We start from the raw sequence: 20356 nt of genomic DNA, 5'->3' as shown, positions 1-20356 counted from the left end.
AATTTTGCGGTCAGTTGGCTCTTTTAGGGATATAGCCCAGGTACAGGTAGTACCAGTATACGGGACAGCCTGAATAAAGAAGAATCCACCATTGGCGGATTTTCACAAACTTTCCTATCCTCCGCAGGGAAAGGAAAGGAATTTAGTACCCGCTTAGGAATAATAAACTTTTTGTCAGGGTTTACCCATGCTTTCTTAGCAAGGGAATATAACTCCTTTGAAACAGGAAAGGTGGCAGAGGATTTTGGTTTCACGTTAAAATATAATTCCTCGACAGGATCTGATTCTTTATCTGGAATTTGGAGCACCTCCCTAATAGCATAAATGAGGGCCTCCATTCCCAGTGACAAGGAACCTTCCTCCTCCACGTCTAACTCCTGCTCGTCCCACTCTGGAGTCTCAGATTCAGAGTCAGACTCTTTAACACCTGAGGGAGAGTGTGTTTCTGAGAGACCACCAAATTGGGCTGAGGAGTCTGTCTGTGGTCAGCCTTTGAGACAAACATGAAAGTGTCTATAGACTCTCAATTTCGGTCTTTCCTGTTTAGCAGTGGCTAACTCAGAATTTTTATTCCCAATTAATGCTTTAAATGACTCCACCCACTCAAGTTCTGCATTGCTACCTTGTGAAGGTAGAGAGCATTGGGTACACCAAAGAGAATACTGTGATGAAGGTGTAAAAGTAACCTTACATGAAGTACTGTACACACAGATTTGTTTTCAGACATATTAGTGCAAATACACCACAATAATAATAATAATAGTAGTAATACACAGCGTCCCTATGTAACAATGACCCAGACCTTGAATGGGGAGACACAGAGAGGAATCGGGACCAGCACACCACCTCAGACAGAGCCACGCTCCGCTGGGTATATGAGTATAAATATAATGTACCTCACAGCAGTGAACTGCTGTTTATATGCTCCCCCCTTCACTAAAAAGAGGCGCAGTCCCTGTAGAAGCCTCTCTCACAGCAGCAGCAGTAAGAAATGGCACCGTTCGTCTCTGGTCCCGCTCTCTGGGAAGCCCTACCCCCTTAATAGCGCGCAGTCCCTAAGCTTAAATTTTATACTGGCTTCATGGAAAATGCATTAAAAGAGCCTGTAAGCCCCTTTTCTTTGTTAATCGCCCGTGAACACTGTCCCTTCGTGCCGCCAAGTGGTCACTGGGGACATGCTAACCGAGACCCCGGTGTCTGTACTCACCGCACAATGTTTAGGGGTGGTGGCATGCTGCCGGCGTCGGCTCACACCCTGGGGGTATGAGATCAGCACGTCAGGAGCTCAGTGTCCTGTCAGCGGGGATACGAACCATTAACTCTTTAGGAAGTTGGTCCTGTCCTGTCCCCCCCCTTCCCCACTAAGACCCATGAAGCAGGCAGACTGATTGCCAACCAGTGTACATGAAAAAAATAGACATAGAAATATTGTGTAAATACTGACTTAAGAAAGATGGTCCAAACCTAGTAAAGGGGAACTTAAATAGCATACAATAACTTATAGGTTCTCCACCGCAAACCAAATGAGAACATTATTACTGGTGGGCAGTGGGTAGCCATACATAACTCATTCCCTCCAGGCCAGCTTGGTCCTGACAATGTGCTCACTTGTATAGTCTAGCTAGCTGTGCACAGGTGGACAGGTCATGGAATGTACGTGATCTTGCAGCTAGTTATGCAAGTTCCTGCCCAGCAGCTGAAGAATTAGGGGAAACACTCAGAACTTTTTTATAGCCATCACAAGGAGAAAAGTCTGGCTTAACAACCGTTATAAAAAGAAACAACCTTACCAGGATCAACCAAAGTTCTTTGGTACATTTCCTTCAATTTTTTACTCTTCACATTCCTTCCTTGAGTGAGGTTTCGGTACATTTCATATCCAATAATCAAGACACCTCCCTCTTCATGCCAGCGCTGCATCATGCATCCTCGCTCTTGTGGACGCTTCACAGTGGCAAGTTCAATAACCTGATGTAAGGCACAAATATCCAATTAGAAGGGTAAGCCAAATTGTAGGTTAGGATCTACAGTAGATGCATATTGAGGATCAGACTGGTCATCAAATTTAGCAGTGCATCCATCACTGGGCTGTAGGTCTACACAGTTAAGTAGCAATTGCATATGTAAATTGAGTATTTTTTTTTCATATGAACATACAGTGTACATATTTTATAAAACGGTTTTATTCTACAGCCGGGCTTTACAAATGTACTTACTGGGGGGCCTAGCTTGTCTTTCATTCTGAATAGTTAGTTTCTAAAAATGCCCCAAAAAAGTGAAAGACCACACACAGCCATACATACATACAGCCATACATAAATATACTAACCTTGCCTTGGTTTAAGCAGATATTAATTTTCCGTCTCTCTTTCTCTGACACTTCCCCTTTTTTTAAATTTTTGCATTACTATTGTCCGCTTTTTTCTCTCCTGCTACACTATCTCTATACACCCCCTTCTCTTTTTTCCTTCACTATCTTGCTGTTGTCCCGTCCCCATTACTATCCTGACCATCAGTCTTTCTCCTCCTCTGTCAAGCTTATCTCTACTCTGTAATTTATTTAAATTCTCAGTCTTCCCCTCACATGCTTGTCTTCATCAGTGGCTACATCAGTCACACATAGGACCTAACAGGTAGAGCACACACCTGCCCATCAACTCTCGTTACTTGTAGGCTGGATTTATCTGTAGCTGCAGTGATGTATTGTACCATAAGTGTGCTGCAAGGGATAAAACGTGCACTTGTGGGGGACTTTGTCTTAGTGTTATATGTGGGTGGGTATGTGTAACTGAGACAAACAGAATATTGTGTGTGTGTGTGTGTGTGTGTGTGTGTGTGTGTGTACACACACACACACATATACACATACATACACACATTATGTATTTATCAGCACTTGCATTTTTACGTAGATGAATACAACATTCTACTTCACATATATTTGATTGTGTTTTATTTTTTATAATTACCACCATAATGGTAAATTAAGTACAGGAGATGCGTTATACTTTACTAGATCTATGGCTTGGTGTCAGGTATGCAAAACAATACAAAAAAATTAAGACTCCGTTCATGTTCAAAAGATACAACAGGAATGTATTTCATTGATCACGATACCTGCACACATTTGCAGTCTATACAGGCGCAAGTCAGAGTACAGCTACGGAAAAGGAGGATTTTGATACTTACCGATAAATCCCTTTTTCAGAAGCCATAGGGGACACTTGCACAACTTCAAGACTGTGGGATGATGATGGCGGCTTACAGAGAGCTGGCACTTTAAATAATGTAAGAAGTGAAACAGGCTCCTCCCCCTCTATCCCCCATCATCTCTCAGTTATGTATTAGCCGAGAGAAGACGTGATCAAGAGAACAGAACTAAACGAGGGAAGAGAGCACATAACAATTAAACAGAACAGAACAATGAAGGAAAGAGAACAGCGAAGGGTGGGCGGCCAGTGTCCCCTATCGCTTGCGAAAAAGGGATTATTCAGTAAAGTACCAAAAGCCTCCTTTTTCTGTCAGCCACTAGGGGACACTGGCACAACTTCAAGAATGTGGGGATGTCCCAAAGTTTCCCCCCTGGGTGGGAGATCGCTGAGGAACTTGCAAAACAAGGCGGCCAAAACGTGAAGATGAAGCCGCAAAAGTATCAAACTTGTAGAACTTGGAAAACGTATGAATACTGGACCAAGTGGCTGCTCTACAGAGTTGAGACGTGGTAGCCCCCCCTACTAGCGGTCCACGATGGCCCAACTGAGCGTGTAGAGTGGGCAGCAATGGATAATCGAGGTCGTCTAGAATGGTGGAGATAGGCCTGAATAATAGTCAATTGAATCCAGTGGGCCAAGGTCTGTTTAGTAGCAGGCCACCCTCGACACGGGAGATCATAAAGCACAAATAAAGCATCAGTCTTTCGTAACAGTGCTGTCCATTCCACGTAGATCTTCAATGTTCTCACTACAGCCAGAGAAGGTGTCCCAGAGTTCTCCTGTAAGAACAGTACCACAATAGGCTGATTAATATGAAAAGCTGACACGACCTTAGGAAGAAAAGAAGCATGTGTTCTCAACTCAGCCCTAGCAGGATGAAAAATCAATTAAGGAGGCTTACGAGACAAAGCACTTAATTCAGATACCCTCTGGGCTGAAGCTCTGGCTAGTAGAAAAACAGTCTTCCAAGTAAGATAGTTAAGATCTGCTTCTTCCAAGAGTTCAAAACAGGGTGACCGTAGATAATCCAGCACCAGATTCAAGTCCCAAGGCGCTGCAGGGGGAACAAACAGAGGCTGTACCTGAGAGACCCCTTGTAGGAAACTTTGCACATCCAGTAGGAGCGCCAGGCGTTTCTGAAAGAAAATCGATAAGGCAGACACCTGCACTCAGAGATCCTAGACGAAGTCCGGAATCTAGACATGCCTGAAGAAAGAGCAAGGACAGCGAGAGACGAAAAGAATCTGATTGAAACCTTTTTTGGTCAAACCAAGAGATATAAGATCGCCAGATGCGATGGTAATGGGCTGCAGTAACAGGTTTTCGTGCACGCAACATCGTGGGAATCACACATACCATAATCCCTTTGCGTTTTAGGATGTTTGCCTCAAGAGCCATCCCGTTAAACGTAGTCGTGGTAAATCTGGATGCACGAAGGGCCCTTGTTGGGAGTAGATCCGTATGCAGAGGTAGAAGCCAAGGATCGTCTGCTAGCAGAAGGCGCAGGTCTGAAAACCAAGCTCTCCGAGGCCAATCTGGTGCCACCAAGATCACCGTGATTGACTCCCGTTCGATTCTCTTGAGGATTCACGACAATAGAGGGAACCGAGGAAACATATAAAAAGCAAGAAGAGCGGCAGCGCTTAAACTATTAAGAAATGGATTGTCTGTCAAGTTCATACGATTTAATAGATATACTGTAAACACGCGTCTTAAAAAACTGTTAAAAAAAGAACAAAAAAACACAAATTGAGGGCGCTGTCTAAAGATAGAAATAATTTATTAAAAATAATTTATTAAAATTATATATATATCTTTCAATTGTACATAAAACAATATTGCACCATTCAATTACTCTTACTTTAAATGCATCAATTAAACAGTAGTTTGTATTACTTTAAAAATTGACTGCTAGCACAGTCATAATTAGTATTCCTGCTTAAGGATACATAAACTAATCACACCATCTGAAACAATTATATCACAGTGAGATATCTTTTTTTAGATCCTGCCTCTTAAGGAATAAATGTCCAGACTTATCCAGAGGAATAAAATTCCACATGCAGTGGTATTTAAATGCTCATATCCTCCCGCTGGTATAGATATTCACAATATTGTTCCTGAATAACGGATCTTTTAAAAAAAAAAAAAAAAAAGCTGGTCAGTTTTTGCGGGTGTAGCATACACAGGTAATTAACGGGCGTCCCCGTATTTCATAGTCAGTAAAAACCCCTGTTTTTTAATGCTCACCCGTATCTCGTTATGACTGGCCGCCGAGAACTGCGTCTCTTTTCCGGTGTCCGTCTCCACGCTCACCCCAACGGTATTGCCGCTGCGCCGGAGGACTCACAGTGTGGCCGTCTGCCTCTGATCGAATCTGTTGAGGGCAGCTGGAGTCCAAGATGAATTTGCGGCTTAATGCAGGAGCGGCTGTGATGGTTTAGCCAGAGGCGTCTCCCGTCTCCCGTCTTCCGTGGGTGCAGCAAATTTGGATCTCACCGATATGGATACTATACTTCTGAGGAAACAGCCACCGACACAGGGCTGAGAAACGCGTTAAGTGTCACCCTTATACCTGTGGACACAACCATCTGAACTAAAGATCAATTTCCATATCGGTGAGATCCAAATTTGCTGCACCCACGGAAGACGGGAGACGGGAGACGCCTCTGGCTAAACCATCACAGCCGCTCCTGCATTAAGCCGCAAATTCATCTTGGACTCCAGCTGCCCTCAACAGATTCGATCAGAGGCAGACGGCCACACTGTGAGTCCTCCGGCGCAGCGGCAATACCGTTGGGGTGAGCGTGGAGACGGACACCGGAAAAGAGACGCAGTTCTCGGCGGCCAGTCATAACGAGATACGGGTGAGCATTAAAAAACAGGGGTTTTTACTGACTATGAAATACGGGGACGCCCGTTAATTACCTGTGTATGCTACACCCGCAAAAACTGACCAGCTTTTTTTTTTTAAAAAGATCCGTTATTCAGGAACAATATTGTTTTATGTACAATTGAAAGATATATATATAATTTTCATAAATTATTTTTAATAAATTATTTCTATCTTTAGACAGCGCCCTCAATTTGTGTTTTTTTGTATTTTGATAAAATTAGTGGGATTCAACACCCCCTTTCTTGAGGGCTGCAGTCTATACTGATGCCAATTAATTGTGACAGCCGATTCATAATTCAGTTTAGCGCTTTCTATTTTCTTTTTGTATGTTAAAAAAAGAAGAATTTAAGAGAAAATTGATTTTATATAGTAAAAAGGTCACCCAGATCCTCTGTAGACGCAAATACGCCAGTAGAATAGTAGAAATCCAAATGGACTGTTCCTTCTCCTGCAGAACTGATGGCACAGTCAAAATGGGCATAAATTTGACTGTATAACACCCGCTGGAGGATAGTCTTAAAAGTTTGTATATCCAGATGGAGTCCTCACCATAAGTACGGATGTCTTCAATATCACAGTCTATATTGAAGCAAGTAGTCAGAGATCGTCCACATAAGATAGCTTTATCCAATTCAAAGATCAATTTTGGGATCCAATTTTGGGTACGGATGTTTTGAATATCGCAGTAGTCTGAGATCGTCCACATAAGATAACTTTATCCAAATCAAAGATCAATTTTGGGATCACAAAAGGACGCCACTATATACAGATGCCAGTTTGATATTTGATATAAATAGACCGATATTCAAGACATCCGTACTTATGGTGAGGACTCCATCTGGATATACAAACTTTTAAGACTATCCTCCAGCGGGTGTTATACAGTCGAAATTTATGCCCATTTGGACTGTGCCATCAGTTCTACAGGAGAAGGAACCGTCCACTTTGATTTCTACTATTCCTCTGGCGTATTTGCATCTACAGAGGATCTGGGTGACCTTTTTACTATATAAAATCAATATTATAAATGCTTCTTTTTTAACAGTTTTTAAGACATATGTGTGTTTAGATCTATTAAATCGTATGAACTTGACAGACAATCCATTTCTTAATAGTTTAAGCCCTGCCTCTCTTCTTGTTTTTATGTGTATTCTTATATAGGAGTTACTAATCCTATTTCTGGAAGCTGCTGATTAGTGAACTGGCCCTGATCAAGCGCCTGACTCATACCAATTGGTAATCCTGTTTTTCAACCGAGGAAACATGTATACTAGATCATACGGACAAGGCACGCCCAGAGCGGCCACAGCTTCCGCTTGAGGATTCCGGACTGTGGGGATGTATGGAGGAAACTGATGATTGAGAGGGGACGCCATGAGATCTACCTCTGGATAGCCCTAGCGCTGTGTCAGAACGTCAAGCACCTCTGGGTGAAGTTTCCATTCTCCTGGATGTAGATCCTGACAGCTGAGGTAGTCTGTCTTCTCCTGGTATGAATACTGCCGAGAGGACTACAGCGTTGCGTTCTACCCACTGGAGAATGCGTGTCACCTCCCGCATCGCTTGGTGACTGCGAGTTCCTCCATGCTCGTTTACGTACGCTACAGCAGTCGCGTTGTCCGATTGAACCTTAACCACCTTGGATCGAAGAACTTGGGCAGCTTGTACCAGCGCATTAGATACTGCTCTCAGTTCCAACACATTTATTGGCAACAGTTATTCCTGTGGAGAACAATGACCCTGAAGATGGAAGTCCAACAGAACCGCACCCCATCCCCTACAGCTGGCATCCGTTAGGAGCATCCAGTCCCATAAACCGAACAACCTGCCATCAGTGAGATTGTGCAGTTGGAGCCACCAAAGAAGCGAAAGTCGTGTCTCTGGAGTCAGCCAAACTAGCTGTTGAATGTGTAGATGCGACCCTGACCACTGATGTAAGAGATCCGGCTTGAAAGGACGTGACTGAAAACAGCCGAACTCCAGAGTTTCGAAAGCCGCTACCATTTTTCCAAGCAAACGAATGCATACATGGACTGATACCAGTCTTGGTTTAGAGAACAGCTTAGAACAGCTTCTGCATACCCAGAGCTTTGTCTTGAGGCCGAAAAAAACTTCTGGACGTTGGTGTCCAGGATCACACCGAGAAACTGGATACACTTTGACGGCTGAAGGCTGGAATTCCGAAAACTGATTATCCATCCGTGTTCCAATAACACAGTGTACGTTAACAGCATCCTCCTGGAGAATGAGATCCGATGGAGCTTTGAGGAGAAGGTCTTCTAGGTACTGTATTATTGTGACTCCCAATGATCTGAGGTGAGCAATCACCACCGACATGACCTTGGATAACACCCTGGGTGCTGTGGACAGTCCGAATGGTAAGGTTCTGAACTGAAAATGACCTGTTGAACTGCGAACCTGAGAAACGCTTGGTGTGGTTCCCATATCGGAATGTGGAGATAAGCATCCTTGATGTCTAGAGATATCATGAATTCCTTGGGTTCCAGGCTCAAGATCACCGAGTTGAGCGACTCCATCTTGAATCGGTAATAAGACAGAAACTGATTTAATGATTTCAGATTCAGAATTGGTCGTACAGTAACGTCTGGTTTTGGTACTACAAAAAGATTGGAATAGTAACCCTTCTTTCGTTGAAGCAGTGGTACCGGCATCAACAAAGCCGATTCTACCAAGGACTGTATTGCACCTTGAGGGGGGACGTTTGTCCAGAAGTGGAAGACTTGTTGTAAAATATTTCTCTGGTGAAAACTTTGAAATCTAACTTGTACCCTTGGGAGATGATATTGCGAATCCACGCATTGTCTGATATCTTAAACCAAGCATCCTGAAAGTTTCAAAGCCGCGCTCCCACCATACTTGGGCCCCGGTGTGAGGGGAGACCGTCATGCCACGGCCTTTTCTGCAGGCTTCGGGACTTGGCGACGAGCAGCAACTGGTTGCTTGCCACGACTTCTACCTGGCAAGGGTGTAGCTCTTACGCATCCTCTAAAGGGTTGAGTGGAACGAAAGGACTGAGGAAATTCCAGTATAAGAGCGCTTAGGTGGTGGCAGAAGGGTTGGTAAGTAGGTAGATTTACCACGCTAGCCTGAGAAATTAACGAGTATATACGTGTAGGTTACTCCCAGCGCTAAATTTTAAACAGAGGACAATTATACACAGAAAAATGTAAAGTATATAAATGTTTATTGTCTGGTACAATACGATATCTATCTATCTATCTATATATATATATCTATATATATATATATATATATATATATATATACACATATATATATATCTGTAATATGCAGATAATCGTAAAGAATAAATAAAATAAGATTTTACTTACCGGTAAATCTATTTCTCGTAGTCCGTAGTGGATGCTGGGGACTCCGTAAGGACCATGGGGATAGACGGGCTCCGCAGGAGACGAGACATGGGCACTTTAAGAAAGAATTTAGGTTCTGGTGTGCACTGGCTCCTCCCTCTATGCCCCTCCTCCAGACCTCAGTTAGAGAAACTGTGCCCAGAAGAGCTGACAGTACAAGGAAAGGATTTTGGTAATCCAGGGCAAGATTCATACCAGCCACACCAATCACACCGTATAACATGTGATAACAACCAGTTAACAGTATGACAGAGCATCAGGTCCAACCCTGATGCAACCATAACTTAACCCTTATTGAAGCAATAACTATATACAAGTATTGCAGAAGAAGTCCGCACTTGGGACGACCGCCTAGCATTCACTACGGACTATGAGAAATAGATTTACCGGTAAGTAAAATCTTATTTTCTCTAACGTCCTAGTGGATGCTGGGGACTCCGTAAGGACCATGGGGATTATACCAAAGCTCCAAAACGGGCGGGAGAGTGCGGATGACTCTGCAGCACCGATTGAGCAAACACAAGGTCCTCCTTAGCCAGGGTATCAAACTTGTAGAACTTTGCAAAAGTGTTTGAACCTGACCAAGTAGCCGCTCGGCAAAGCTGTAATGCCGAGACCCCTCGGGCAGCCGCCCAAGAAGAGCCCACCTTCCCAGTGGAATGGGCCTTAACTGATTTTGGCAGCGGCAATCCAGCCGCAGAATGAGCCTGCTGAATCGTGTTACAGCGAGCAATAGTTTGCTTTGAAGCAGGAGCACCAAGCTTGTGCTGGAAGTTAGAAACGGGTGTCTGCCGGTAGACAGATGAACTTGGCGACGGTGGTCAGCGTTTTAAAGCGTGTTGCTCGGCGATCTACGCGTTTCGCCTGTACAGAACAGGCTTCGTCAGTTCTAACTTCCAGCACAAGACATTACCAGCGGTCTTCCAGTGGGACTTTCACAGCGGTGAGTGCACTTTGGAGATTACCCTTATCGGCTGCTTACTGCCTTACACTGCCACATCACCTGGCTGGAGAGACTTTGTATCCAGAATCTGATACATATAACAAAATAGGACTTTCTTTTACAACCAAACAGAAACAAAATCATCAAGCATTTATCATGCACCAGTTAGTAGAATAAACCACACTTGCGTTTCTACTAAACCGGTATAAAACTTTTAAATATGTTCTTTAATCTTTTCCTTAATCTTTATCTTTTCTATATTTATATGTTGTCCAGTCTGTTTCTTTGTACAACGTTTGTATACCGGTATTAGGAATATATACCTTTTAAAACGTCTTTTCTTACATACACCATACACAATTGGTATTGAGAATATATATTTTTATAACCTTTTATACGCACCATACGTAACCATTCTTTATTTATTCTTCACGGTTATCTGCATATTACACATATTATATATATATATATATATATATATATATATATAGTTAGTTTTGTACCAGAAAATAAACCTTTATATACTTTTAATTTTTCTGTGTATAATTGTCCTGTTTAAAATTTTGCGCTGGGAGTAACCTACACATATATACTCTAATAGGGCATAAACACAAGGTGTTAGCGCAGCCCTCGCAACATTTCTAATGAGAAATTAACAAGTCTAGTTCTTTTCCAAAAAGAATACCACCTGTAGACAGAAGTGCTTCCACCGCTCTTTTTGACTCAGCGTCTACTTGCCATGACCGAAGCCAAAGAACTCTTCTGGCTGCAATAGTTGCTGCTGAGATCCTCGAGTTAACTTGTCCGATATATCTAGCTGCTTCTCCTAGGTATATAGCGGATTCCTTAATATGTTCCGCTAAGATCACTACTTCTAACGGAACTCCCTCTTGTAAGTCCTTTATCAATTTAGTGGCCCAATGCTCCACTGCCTTGTTCACCTAGGAACTTACCAAGGTTGGTCTAAGGGAGACACCTGCGCCGAATAGATGGACTTCAACATGGTGTTCAGCTTCTGGTCAGACGGGTCTTTCAACGAAGTTGCTCCTGGAACAGATAATGCCGTCTTCTTGGACAGCATGGATAGAGAGGAGTCCACTCGAGGTGACTTCTCCCATCTATCCATCATATTTGATGGAAAGGAATAAATACTTAGGGATCTTTTGGGCATCTGAAACGGCTTGTACGGGTTTTTCCAAGACTCCGTCAGCTGATTATCCAGTTTCTTTGAAAAGGAATAAGTGACAGTTGAATGCTGCTTTCTACCAAATAACGCCGTACCTGGCAAATCTGATGTCGTCTCGAAAATGTCTAAAACTTGTCTGATTGACAAAATAAGAGGTTCAACCCTTTGAGTAGGTTCCAGTGCAACTTCGTCGTCCGCATCTGTAATTTCGCCCAACTCACGATCGTCCTCTTCGGCTTCATCCTGAGAGAGAAGCTCTTTCCCGGATTCATCGGACTGAAGAATGGTATTTGGCATTTCTTAGACTTAAGGGCCCCATACACTAGAACGATAATGCCCGATTTCGACCTTTCGGGCCGCAGATAATTCGAATGAAAAGTGGCAAATCGGATGTGTCTTACATCCGATCCAATCTGATGCGCGCTCCCGTGAGCATCGCATCGGAGCCCCTAGATCGTTAGTGCTGCACTCGTGATATGTTGGTTCCCGCAGGCATGGCTGGGATTGCATAAGATGCATTGTATGCAAAAGGACCGCATACGATGTATCTTATGTGATCCTGCCGCCCGGGAGGCTGTTGGGTGGTTCAAGGGAAATCGTATGCGACATGAGGGTCCAACATGTTGCTGTAGTGTATGGGGCCCTTTAGACACCGTCTGCGGTTGTTTACTGGACATGTCCAAGCGTTTTGTGAGCCCTTCTACAGACTTGACTAGCCCTGCCTAGTATGTAATTGTGAGATGGTTCCTGTGAGCGCTACCACCCAGGGGGAAAAATTAGCGTCTTGGGACGCATTATCTAATGTAGTTTCTGAAGCACATGCTTCGTATAGAGAGGAGTCATCTGTGTGAGCCTTTTTGTTACATTTCGCACAGACAGTTTTTGTGACGCCTTATTCGCTGGTCCCTTGCCTGCCATTGCGATGGACAGAGTAAAGACACATACAATTTATACCAGCACTCTAAATACTATAGACAGAGCGAGTTATCTGTGCTATCTGGGCTCCAGGGACTTCAAGGGAAATTTTTATTTGCGAGTTCCCTTGAACTCCCCAGAGCCCAGATAGCACAGATTTTGACTAACTTTTCTTGAGATATGGACTGTGTGTGCTTACGATTTTGGCTTATGTGAGATGTCATTGACATGTGAGATGAACTACAATTTAATAAGTGCTTCTAGTGTTCTTGCCATCTTTCTAGTTTGCCGCTCATTGATGTTATATGTTGGCCATTTAGATCTTTGGTGTTTGTGGTGAAGGTTCTTAATTTTCCATCGCAACTGCATAATATGCTGTTCAGCAGCCATGCATCATGCTTTCTACTGGCCTCTTCCATTTCTCTGGCTTTTCCTTTCCACAATGCTTCTTTAATCGCTTTGAGTGTTAATTTTTTTATTTGTCTATTCAGGCGCAGGTAGACTTTATGGTTAATGTATGTAAATTACACACGATCTTCCACTAAGTCTAAAGTGTTGTTAGAGATCCAAGGTTTGATCTTTCTCTGTTTAATTGGGCATATCTGTCTATGGGACTCATTTATTGACGTTTTTGTTTCAGTCCAGCTGTGGTTGACGTCATTATTAGGTGATGGGGTGTGAACCTTTTTATGAGCAGAATTTGAAAGTTCACCTGGGTATAGAGGTCTTTTAAGGCATTGAAGTCTAAAATAGGTGAGGTTTTCAAGTAGTTTGGAGCTTTTAGGTGGCTCTTTAAATTTGCTTGTACTAAATGATGATCTGATCCAATTGATGCTCCACGCCACAGAAGGCATGTTGAAGCCAGTTTTGGATGAGGAAACAATCCAGCAAACTTTTGTCTCTTCCATTATTCTAAAACGGTTAAGAGATGGTTTGTGAGTGTTGGAACCAAGTGTTACAGATTGCAAGATTGTAGTGGTTGGCAAACGTAAGTAAGCAAAGACCATTATAATTTAGGTTAGAACATGCAGCAGCTAAGTGGGTGGTTACAGAGTAGCACCAGTAAAAGGGTCAGTAACAGCAAGTTACCGACAGAGGAACCACAAGATAAAGCTGTAATACCAGTCTACCAGAGTAAGCCCATCCTGTCACAAGTGCAGAAATATGCCAGCCATTTTCTGGCACTGAGGAAGCCGCTGTCCGGCTGATACCAGTCCGGAGGCGGGGAAACACGTATGTCACAGGACAGGACATTTCTCCAAAGTATTGCAGCATTATTCTGCTTTACTTTGATACTGTTGAGCCGGCCGGCATATTTCTACACTGCCATACCCCAGTGCTAAGGGGACTGAATAAGGACTCTGCATATCAGCGTGAGACTCCAGGCAGGGCTGCTTGCTACAACAGCAGCTGGGAGAGGTACCATTTTGGGCGCATTGTATGGTGTGCCCTGAATAACTGTTTGATGCGGTTACTAACCAGATGCAGTGCTATAGTGAATGTCTGCATATTAACAAAATACTAACTGCTTCAAAAAGCGAAAGAGCCTGTTAATCTGGAGAAGGCTGCAAATGAGAAACTGTGCCTATAAATCACCACTGTATAATAATTAAAAGGAATTTATTACCAAAAGTGGATGCAAATGTGTAACGACTAAGTGGAAACTCCACTGGGACGAGATATTATATAACATCTCAGCAGAGACATTCGACAGAAGGATAATAATATAAAGATTTGGCATTAACATATGCTTCCAAGCTTGATAGGTTCATTTGTCAATACTAGATAAGTTCAGTGTTTGGCATACAAAATAGTAAGTTTTATATGTAATTTAATTTTAGTGATACTGTCCAGTATCTGTATTTTATATTATTGTATGTTTGAATACCTGTTTGATTAAATTGTGATCGAAGTGAGAAGCACAGTCTCATACTTTGAAGTAGTTTGCTGTTTGAAGTAATTGGGGCCAAACTCTCGGGACAAGCTGCTGACACTTTGACTTCTGACAGCGCCAGGTGTATATTTATAGTAATTAAAAGCAGAACAAACCATATGCCAAATTCAGACCTGATCGCAGCAGCAAGTTTATTGTCTAGTGGGCAAAACAATGTGCACTGCTGGGGCAAATACAACATGTACAGAGAGTTAGATTTGGGTGGGTTATTTTGTTTCTGTGCAGGGTAAATACTGGCTGATTTATTTTTACAATGCAATTTAGAATTCAGTTTGAACACACCCCACCCAAATCTAACTCTCTCTGCACGTTATATCTGCCCCCCCCCTCCCCTGCAGAGCACATGGTTTTGCCCATTAGCTAACAAATTTGCTGCTGCTATCAGGTCTGAATAGGCCCAATATTTCATTCAGCAGACTCCAAAACATTGAGAGCACGAGAGAATATGGCATGATGGGCTTCCATGGGACTTCTGTCCCATGGAAGCCCAGCATCTGCCTACTTAGTACAAACTGATAAAGCTTGGCATTTAACAAAGCCAAAAATTAGTACAGAAATGTTTCAGACACATAAAAATACATTCTGCCAATCCACATCCAAAAAGCAAATACAGTAGTGTCCCCTAAAGGTTGGCTAGCAAATGAAGCTCAGAGCTTTAATCCTAAAATCACTGAAATGGTAGCACCAATGATAGAAAATAAATAGGAAAAGATCGAAGTGCTCAACAAAAGATAACTGCAGATATAATTGGAAAAAAAACTGTAAGTGAGAAGACAAGCAATAAGAACACATTACTTAATAAATTATAAAAGTGTCAAAAAAAAAAAAAAAGGTCCTAGAACTGAACAGCCTGGTCCCAGAATGGACAACTTCGATTGTACATAAGGTGTCCATAATTATGTGGGTCCCAATCATTAAAAAAAATAATCAGGAGCTACCAGGCGCCCGTTTTTGTGCCATCAGGCAATCAACAGACGCCCCATATTGTGCCATCACAGCAATGGGCAGTGTCATCCGCTAAGATACATGTTTAGTATTTTCTAACTCTGCAGACGTACCTCCAATGCCTCGTCATCGTTCAGGCCATACTGCCACTTTTCAAACTCAGTGATCCAATTCAAAACTGTATTCAATGGACAAACCACAAGAGCAGTGCTGAAATCCAGCTTATCATTCAGAAGACAGGCGTGAAGAAAAGACACCACCTTAAGTAAAAGAGAATGCCATCAAAATACATCACTGTTTATGACACTCAAATGCTAGAACACCTGCTGAACTACAGATAGAGCCATCTTTATCTTGGCCTTTAATAGGATTAACAGAGTCAGGGCAGTTGGACTTAATCCCCTGATGTATTGTTCTCTCTGTATTGTGTTGCAGCGGAGAACAATAGATGAAGGGCTTATGCTAATAAACAATGGTGTGCCTAGGTGCAGCAGAGAAGACAAGATAAACGTGGCTCCATCTGTATGTGGCATTTATTAATTGTAAAACTTTCATCACGTAAAGAGAAAAAAAATTGGTTTAGAAACATTAAATTGGTAATGAAAGTTATTTTCATTAGACAGACATTCACCCAGAGCCATAACCAATGCTTTTTTTTTTTTTTTACTAAAAACGTCACCTGTTGGTACACTTGTCCTACCTTCCTATTTGAATCTCAGGCAGAAAATATTAAAGAATCCTTTTTGGCATGTGGTTACGATAAAAATAAAGAAGAAAAGGTCTAGAAGTAGCCACCAATCGAAAGATCTTCTGTGTACGGACAAAAAAATTAAGGACACAAACAGCAACTTTCAATGGGCTTTTATCATGGAATATAATGCCCACCATAGAGAGATAGAGAAAGTATTCAGGAGACATTGAGCCACCCTAAAAAGGGATCCTGTTATACGGCCTCACTTGCCAAAAAAACAGTTCATATTTATAGAAAAGCAGGGAACATTAGAACCCAACTAGTAAAAAGTATACACCCCGAGATAAAAAGACCAGGATACAACAGATCCAGGGGCTTTTATAGATGCAGTAACTGTATAGGGTGTCAAAATATAAGTGGGGGCACCACGTCAAAATATGAAACCATCAAGATTAATGACCACAATTTCAAAATAACAGAATTTATAACGTGCAAATGTAGTTTATGTTACAGCTTGTGATTGTAACAAGTTTTATATCGGACAGACTACAAGACCTCTGAAAGTAAGGTTAGGAGAACACTTAATATTAGAAATGGTCTAGAGACGCACTCTTTATCGGACCATTTTAAAAAGTTAATATAAAGAGCTTATTTGGTATTAAACATATTAAATCTACACAAAGAGAGAAAAATATAACCAACCGTTTGGCCAAATCTGAAATGAAATTGATCTACATGTACAAAACCTTGGCACTCCAAGGGTTAAATCAGGACTGTGAGATAAAATGGTCTTCATGATTTTAAAGTTCACATTTTATAAGTATATTCATGTGCATATGCATTGTTTTTTTATTATAATTTTTTATCGAATATCTCCATCGTCAAACATGCTGCTAAGACCCCCTTATTTTTGTAGAAATGGTGGGGAAGGAATCACTGTACAATGGAACCATAACGATCCCGCTGGGGGAGCAGCTGTGTCTGCTTTTGGAGACGGACAGGAAGTGTGGCATTCGGGTAGAGAGAGAGACTATAGGCACTACCGGACGGAAGTAGCGCAGCGGCCATCTTGGTGATGGCAAGAGACGGTATGGACAACCCGGCCGGACCCGACGGAACCGATGACATAACTTCTGTAACGGGATAGTAGGAAACTATACGCAACCCGGGACAGTGCATAAGGAGAAACTTTATTCTGAGTGAAGACGTTTATCTATACAGATTCCGGGGTGGGTTATCTGGGGAGGAACACACCTGGAATTGATGGACTATTAGGGAGGTTTATAGGGACTACGGCACAAGCATCCCCTACACCTAGATAAAGAACCTTGCATGGGTCGAAACGCGTTGGTGGGGAAGCCTGCATTCGAACGAACTTGATGTTTCTACCCTTACGGAGCCGGGGGTTATCAGACGAACGGGACCCCGTTTTTTCTGTATGACATCTTTACCTCCGTGAACCCCGGGTACGAATACACCTGTTTTTATTAGATGTTTGTATGTAAATAATTAATTTTTTTTACTAAAATCCTTTCTGATGTATTCCTATGGAGAAAATATGTATGGCCTAAAAAGGAGTGGAGGAAAAAGACCCACCTGATATGCTTGCTGAATATGAACAGGTTGTGAGTGACATATAAAGCGGGCAACCCCAAGATCTTTTCTCACTTGGTGACGGATAACTCTACCGCAGAAATCTGAGTAGATATGCATTTACCCTCTGCACGATTGTGAGTGTTTGGGAAGGGGGATCTCCCCATAATTCAAGCTAGTCCTATTGCTTGAAACACAGTGTGAATACCACAATTATTGTACTATATCACACAAGAATCTTCTTGTGTTTTTTTTTTCTTTTTTATATGTATGTGGACACATCCTGAAAAGTGAAAGGAAGAATAATCACATCCACCTCATTCAAATTCAAGGGAAGTGTTTTACCAATGTTTGTGAGCACCTAGGCTTTATAATTGTATCCAGTTTGTTGTTTATTTGGAAGTAAATGTAATTCCTCTCACTTATATTGCCAAGGCTGCATAACATTAGCGCACAGAGATACATCAATCTTTTTCCTACTTGTCCTACCTGTCTGTCCCAGCAGAATACTTGCAGGATTCCAATAAATTCAAATGGCAAGTTTCTGTTTTGCATATGAAAAGTGTAAAAGCGCAATTGAACACACGGATTCCAGTTGACCACATCAAAAATCAATTACTTTAATGCTACTTCCACATGTGGAGTAAGACCTCATTTATCGAACTGAGCGTTCAAAGGTAGCTTTAACTAATGAATAATAGACAAAGATGTGTCCTCATATGTCTAGCTTCAATATGCCATGCACCGCAACATGCCTGGCATAGCCAGCAGTTCCTGCGCAACTCTGCTCACATCGGGCGTCTTCTACTAAAAATGCATTTTATTCGCTTTGCTATGCAAACAGGACGTACAAGCAGACTCTGCAGATTAAAATTATATGCAGCATGCCTATATTCTGTGTGCGACTGCAGCTATATCAGCATACAAAATGCTACGTTAGAGTTTTCCAGGAACACACAGCGAAGTAACACGCATTATTGAAGGAAAAAATGCACAAAGACATCCGACGTTCATAAACACACTCACGACTAGGCATGACTTGAAGGGCTGTTTAACGTGACTCCAGCAAGGATGTAGAAGAACACAGGTGAGATGTAATGGCATGCAAGATCGTCGAAGGTGTGGGATGCCGGCTAATCTCGGAAATGTTTTTTTAATGGGCAATCCCAAGGCAAACCCATGACTTGTAAGTGAACGCCCCTTTAAAAAAAAAATAGGCAGAGATCGGCATTCAGCACCTTGGGCGATCTCGGACCCTATTAGATCTCGCACCACATCTGTAACATCATTGACCCAAGAACTATTAAAATGGCTGCAAAAACCTGGTAAACTGTGACACCACATTATTAGTTCATGTTGTTTCATCTGTGTACAGACAGGAACCCACAAAATGGAAGATGCTGTTAGAACACTTTACTTACTTAACGGATCTCTAAAAGGAGGAGCAGTTCACATTTAACAAAACAATGGAGGTAAGTTGGGTTGATTTGAAAAGCACTCTTATAAAACCGAGTTATTCTGTGCTCTCCTGGCCTGACTGCTAGGTATACTAAAGAAAAAAAAAAAAAAAAAGGATTCTTACCTAGTCAAATCCTTTTCTTCACAGGGTACAATGGGCTTAGCATGGAGGAGAAAGTCTGGGCACCAAATAGTTGCTGTTTTCCCAGCCGCCCCAGACTCAATCTCCGCTATACCCCATTTCCAGCCATTAGCCAACCAGTTAAGTTAGCACGGCCACGACAAGAGCAAGGAGAAAGAAAAGACACTCACAGGAGAAGCGTTCAGAGAACCAGTACCCTAATAACTTGCAAGTGTGCCCCTTATGGACTCAAAAGAAAAGGATTTAATCAGGTAAGAAAATAATTCCTCTTTTACAGTAGGGGGCACAGGGAAAACGGACACATCCAAAATCTGTCCCCATCCCAAGATTGTTGAGGCAGGTTCACAGGATCATCATTGGAGAGACCCAAAAGTTCAGCATTCCACAGCTGCAGCAGCCAATCTGGGGCCACCAGATCATCGTACCATCCTACAGTTTGTACTTTTGAAGCACCCGCTGGACCATTGAAACTGGAGGGAAGATGTAGATAAGTGAAAACGTCCACGGCATCATTAGAGTGTCCACTAAGAGTTCCTGGATCCCTGGTTTGGTTCAGTACCTAGGTAGTTGATGGCAGTGCCGAGATGCCATCATATCTATGTCTGGCAGGCCCCAGTGGTTGACCCATCGGCCCTGGAACATCTGCTGACAAAAACACTGCCAACCCCCTCCCCAAAACTCTTGAAGACTTGAGTCATTGGTGAGTAGTACCCAGTCCTGGCCCAAAAGGGGTGGCCCTTGTCCAGGCGGGACCGGTGTAGCCGCCACAAGAGGGAGTTAAGCACCACTTGCGAAAAGACAATTGCTTGTGACTTGATGTGCAGATGTGACTTATTCCATCTGGCAAGAACTTCAAGCATGCAAGAATGGAAGGACATTAGACGAAGATGAGGAACATGCAAATCTTGGACTGCAAGGCCTGAATCCTACCCTCCATCCGGAAGACTTGTTGAAGTGTGGAATCCAGCCAAGCTCCCAAGTGTAACATCTCCCGAGAAGGTGCTAGCAAAGACTTGTGCCAATTGGTCT

General features: G+C 42.5%; 1 protein-coding gene across 2 annotated transcripts in view; it reads right to left on the bottom strand.

Annotated features, from left to right (window-relative positions):
- ATRX (ATRX chromatin remodeler) overlaps positions 1 to 20356 on the bottom strand; it is a 561376-nt gene that overhangs the window by 179127 nt on the left and 361893 nt on the right. For both annotated transcript variants that reach the window (XM_063937173.1, XM_063937174.1), the window contains 2 exons: positions 15557 to 15703; positions 1791 to 1968 (listed from right to left, as the gene is read on the bottom strand). In XM_063937173.1, coding sequence (XP_063793243.1) covers positions 1791 to 1968; positions 15557 to 15703 — 325 coding nt within the window. The remainder of the gene's footprint in view (positions 1 to 1790; positions 1969 to 15556; positions 15704 to 20356) is intronic.

The sequence above is a fragment of the Pseudophryne corroboree genome, chromosome 8, assembly GCF_028390025.1.
Source record: "Pseudophryne corroboree isolate aPseCor3 chromosome 8, aPseCor3.hap2, whole genome shotgun sequence".
Taxonomy (NCBI): Eukaryota; Metazoa; Chordata; class Amphibia; order Anura; family Myobatrachidae; genus Pseudophryne; species Pseudophryne corroboree.
This window is presented reverse-complemented; position numbering and strand designations above follow the sequence as displayed.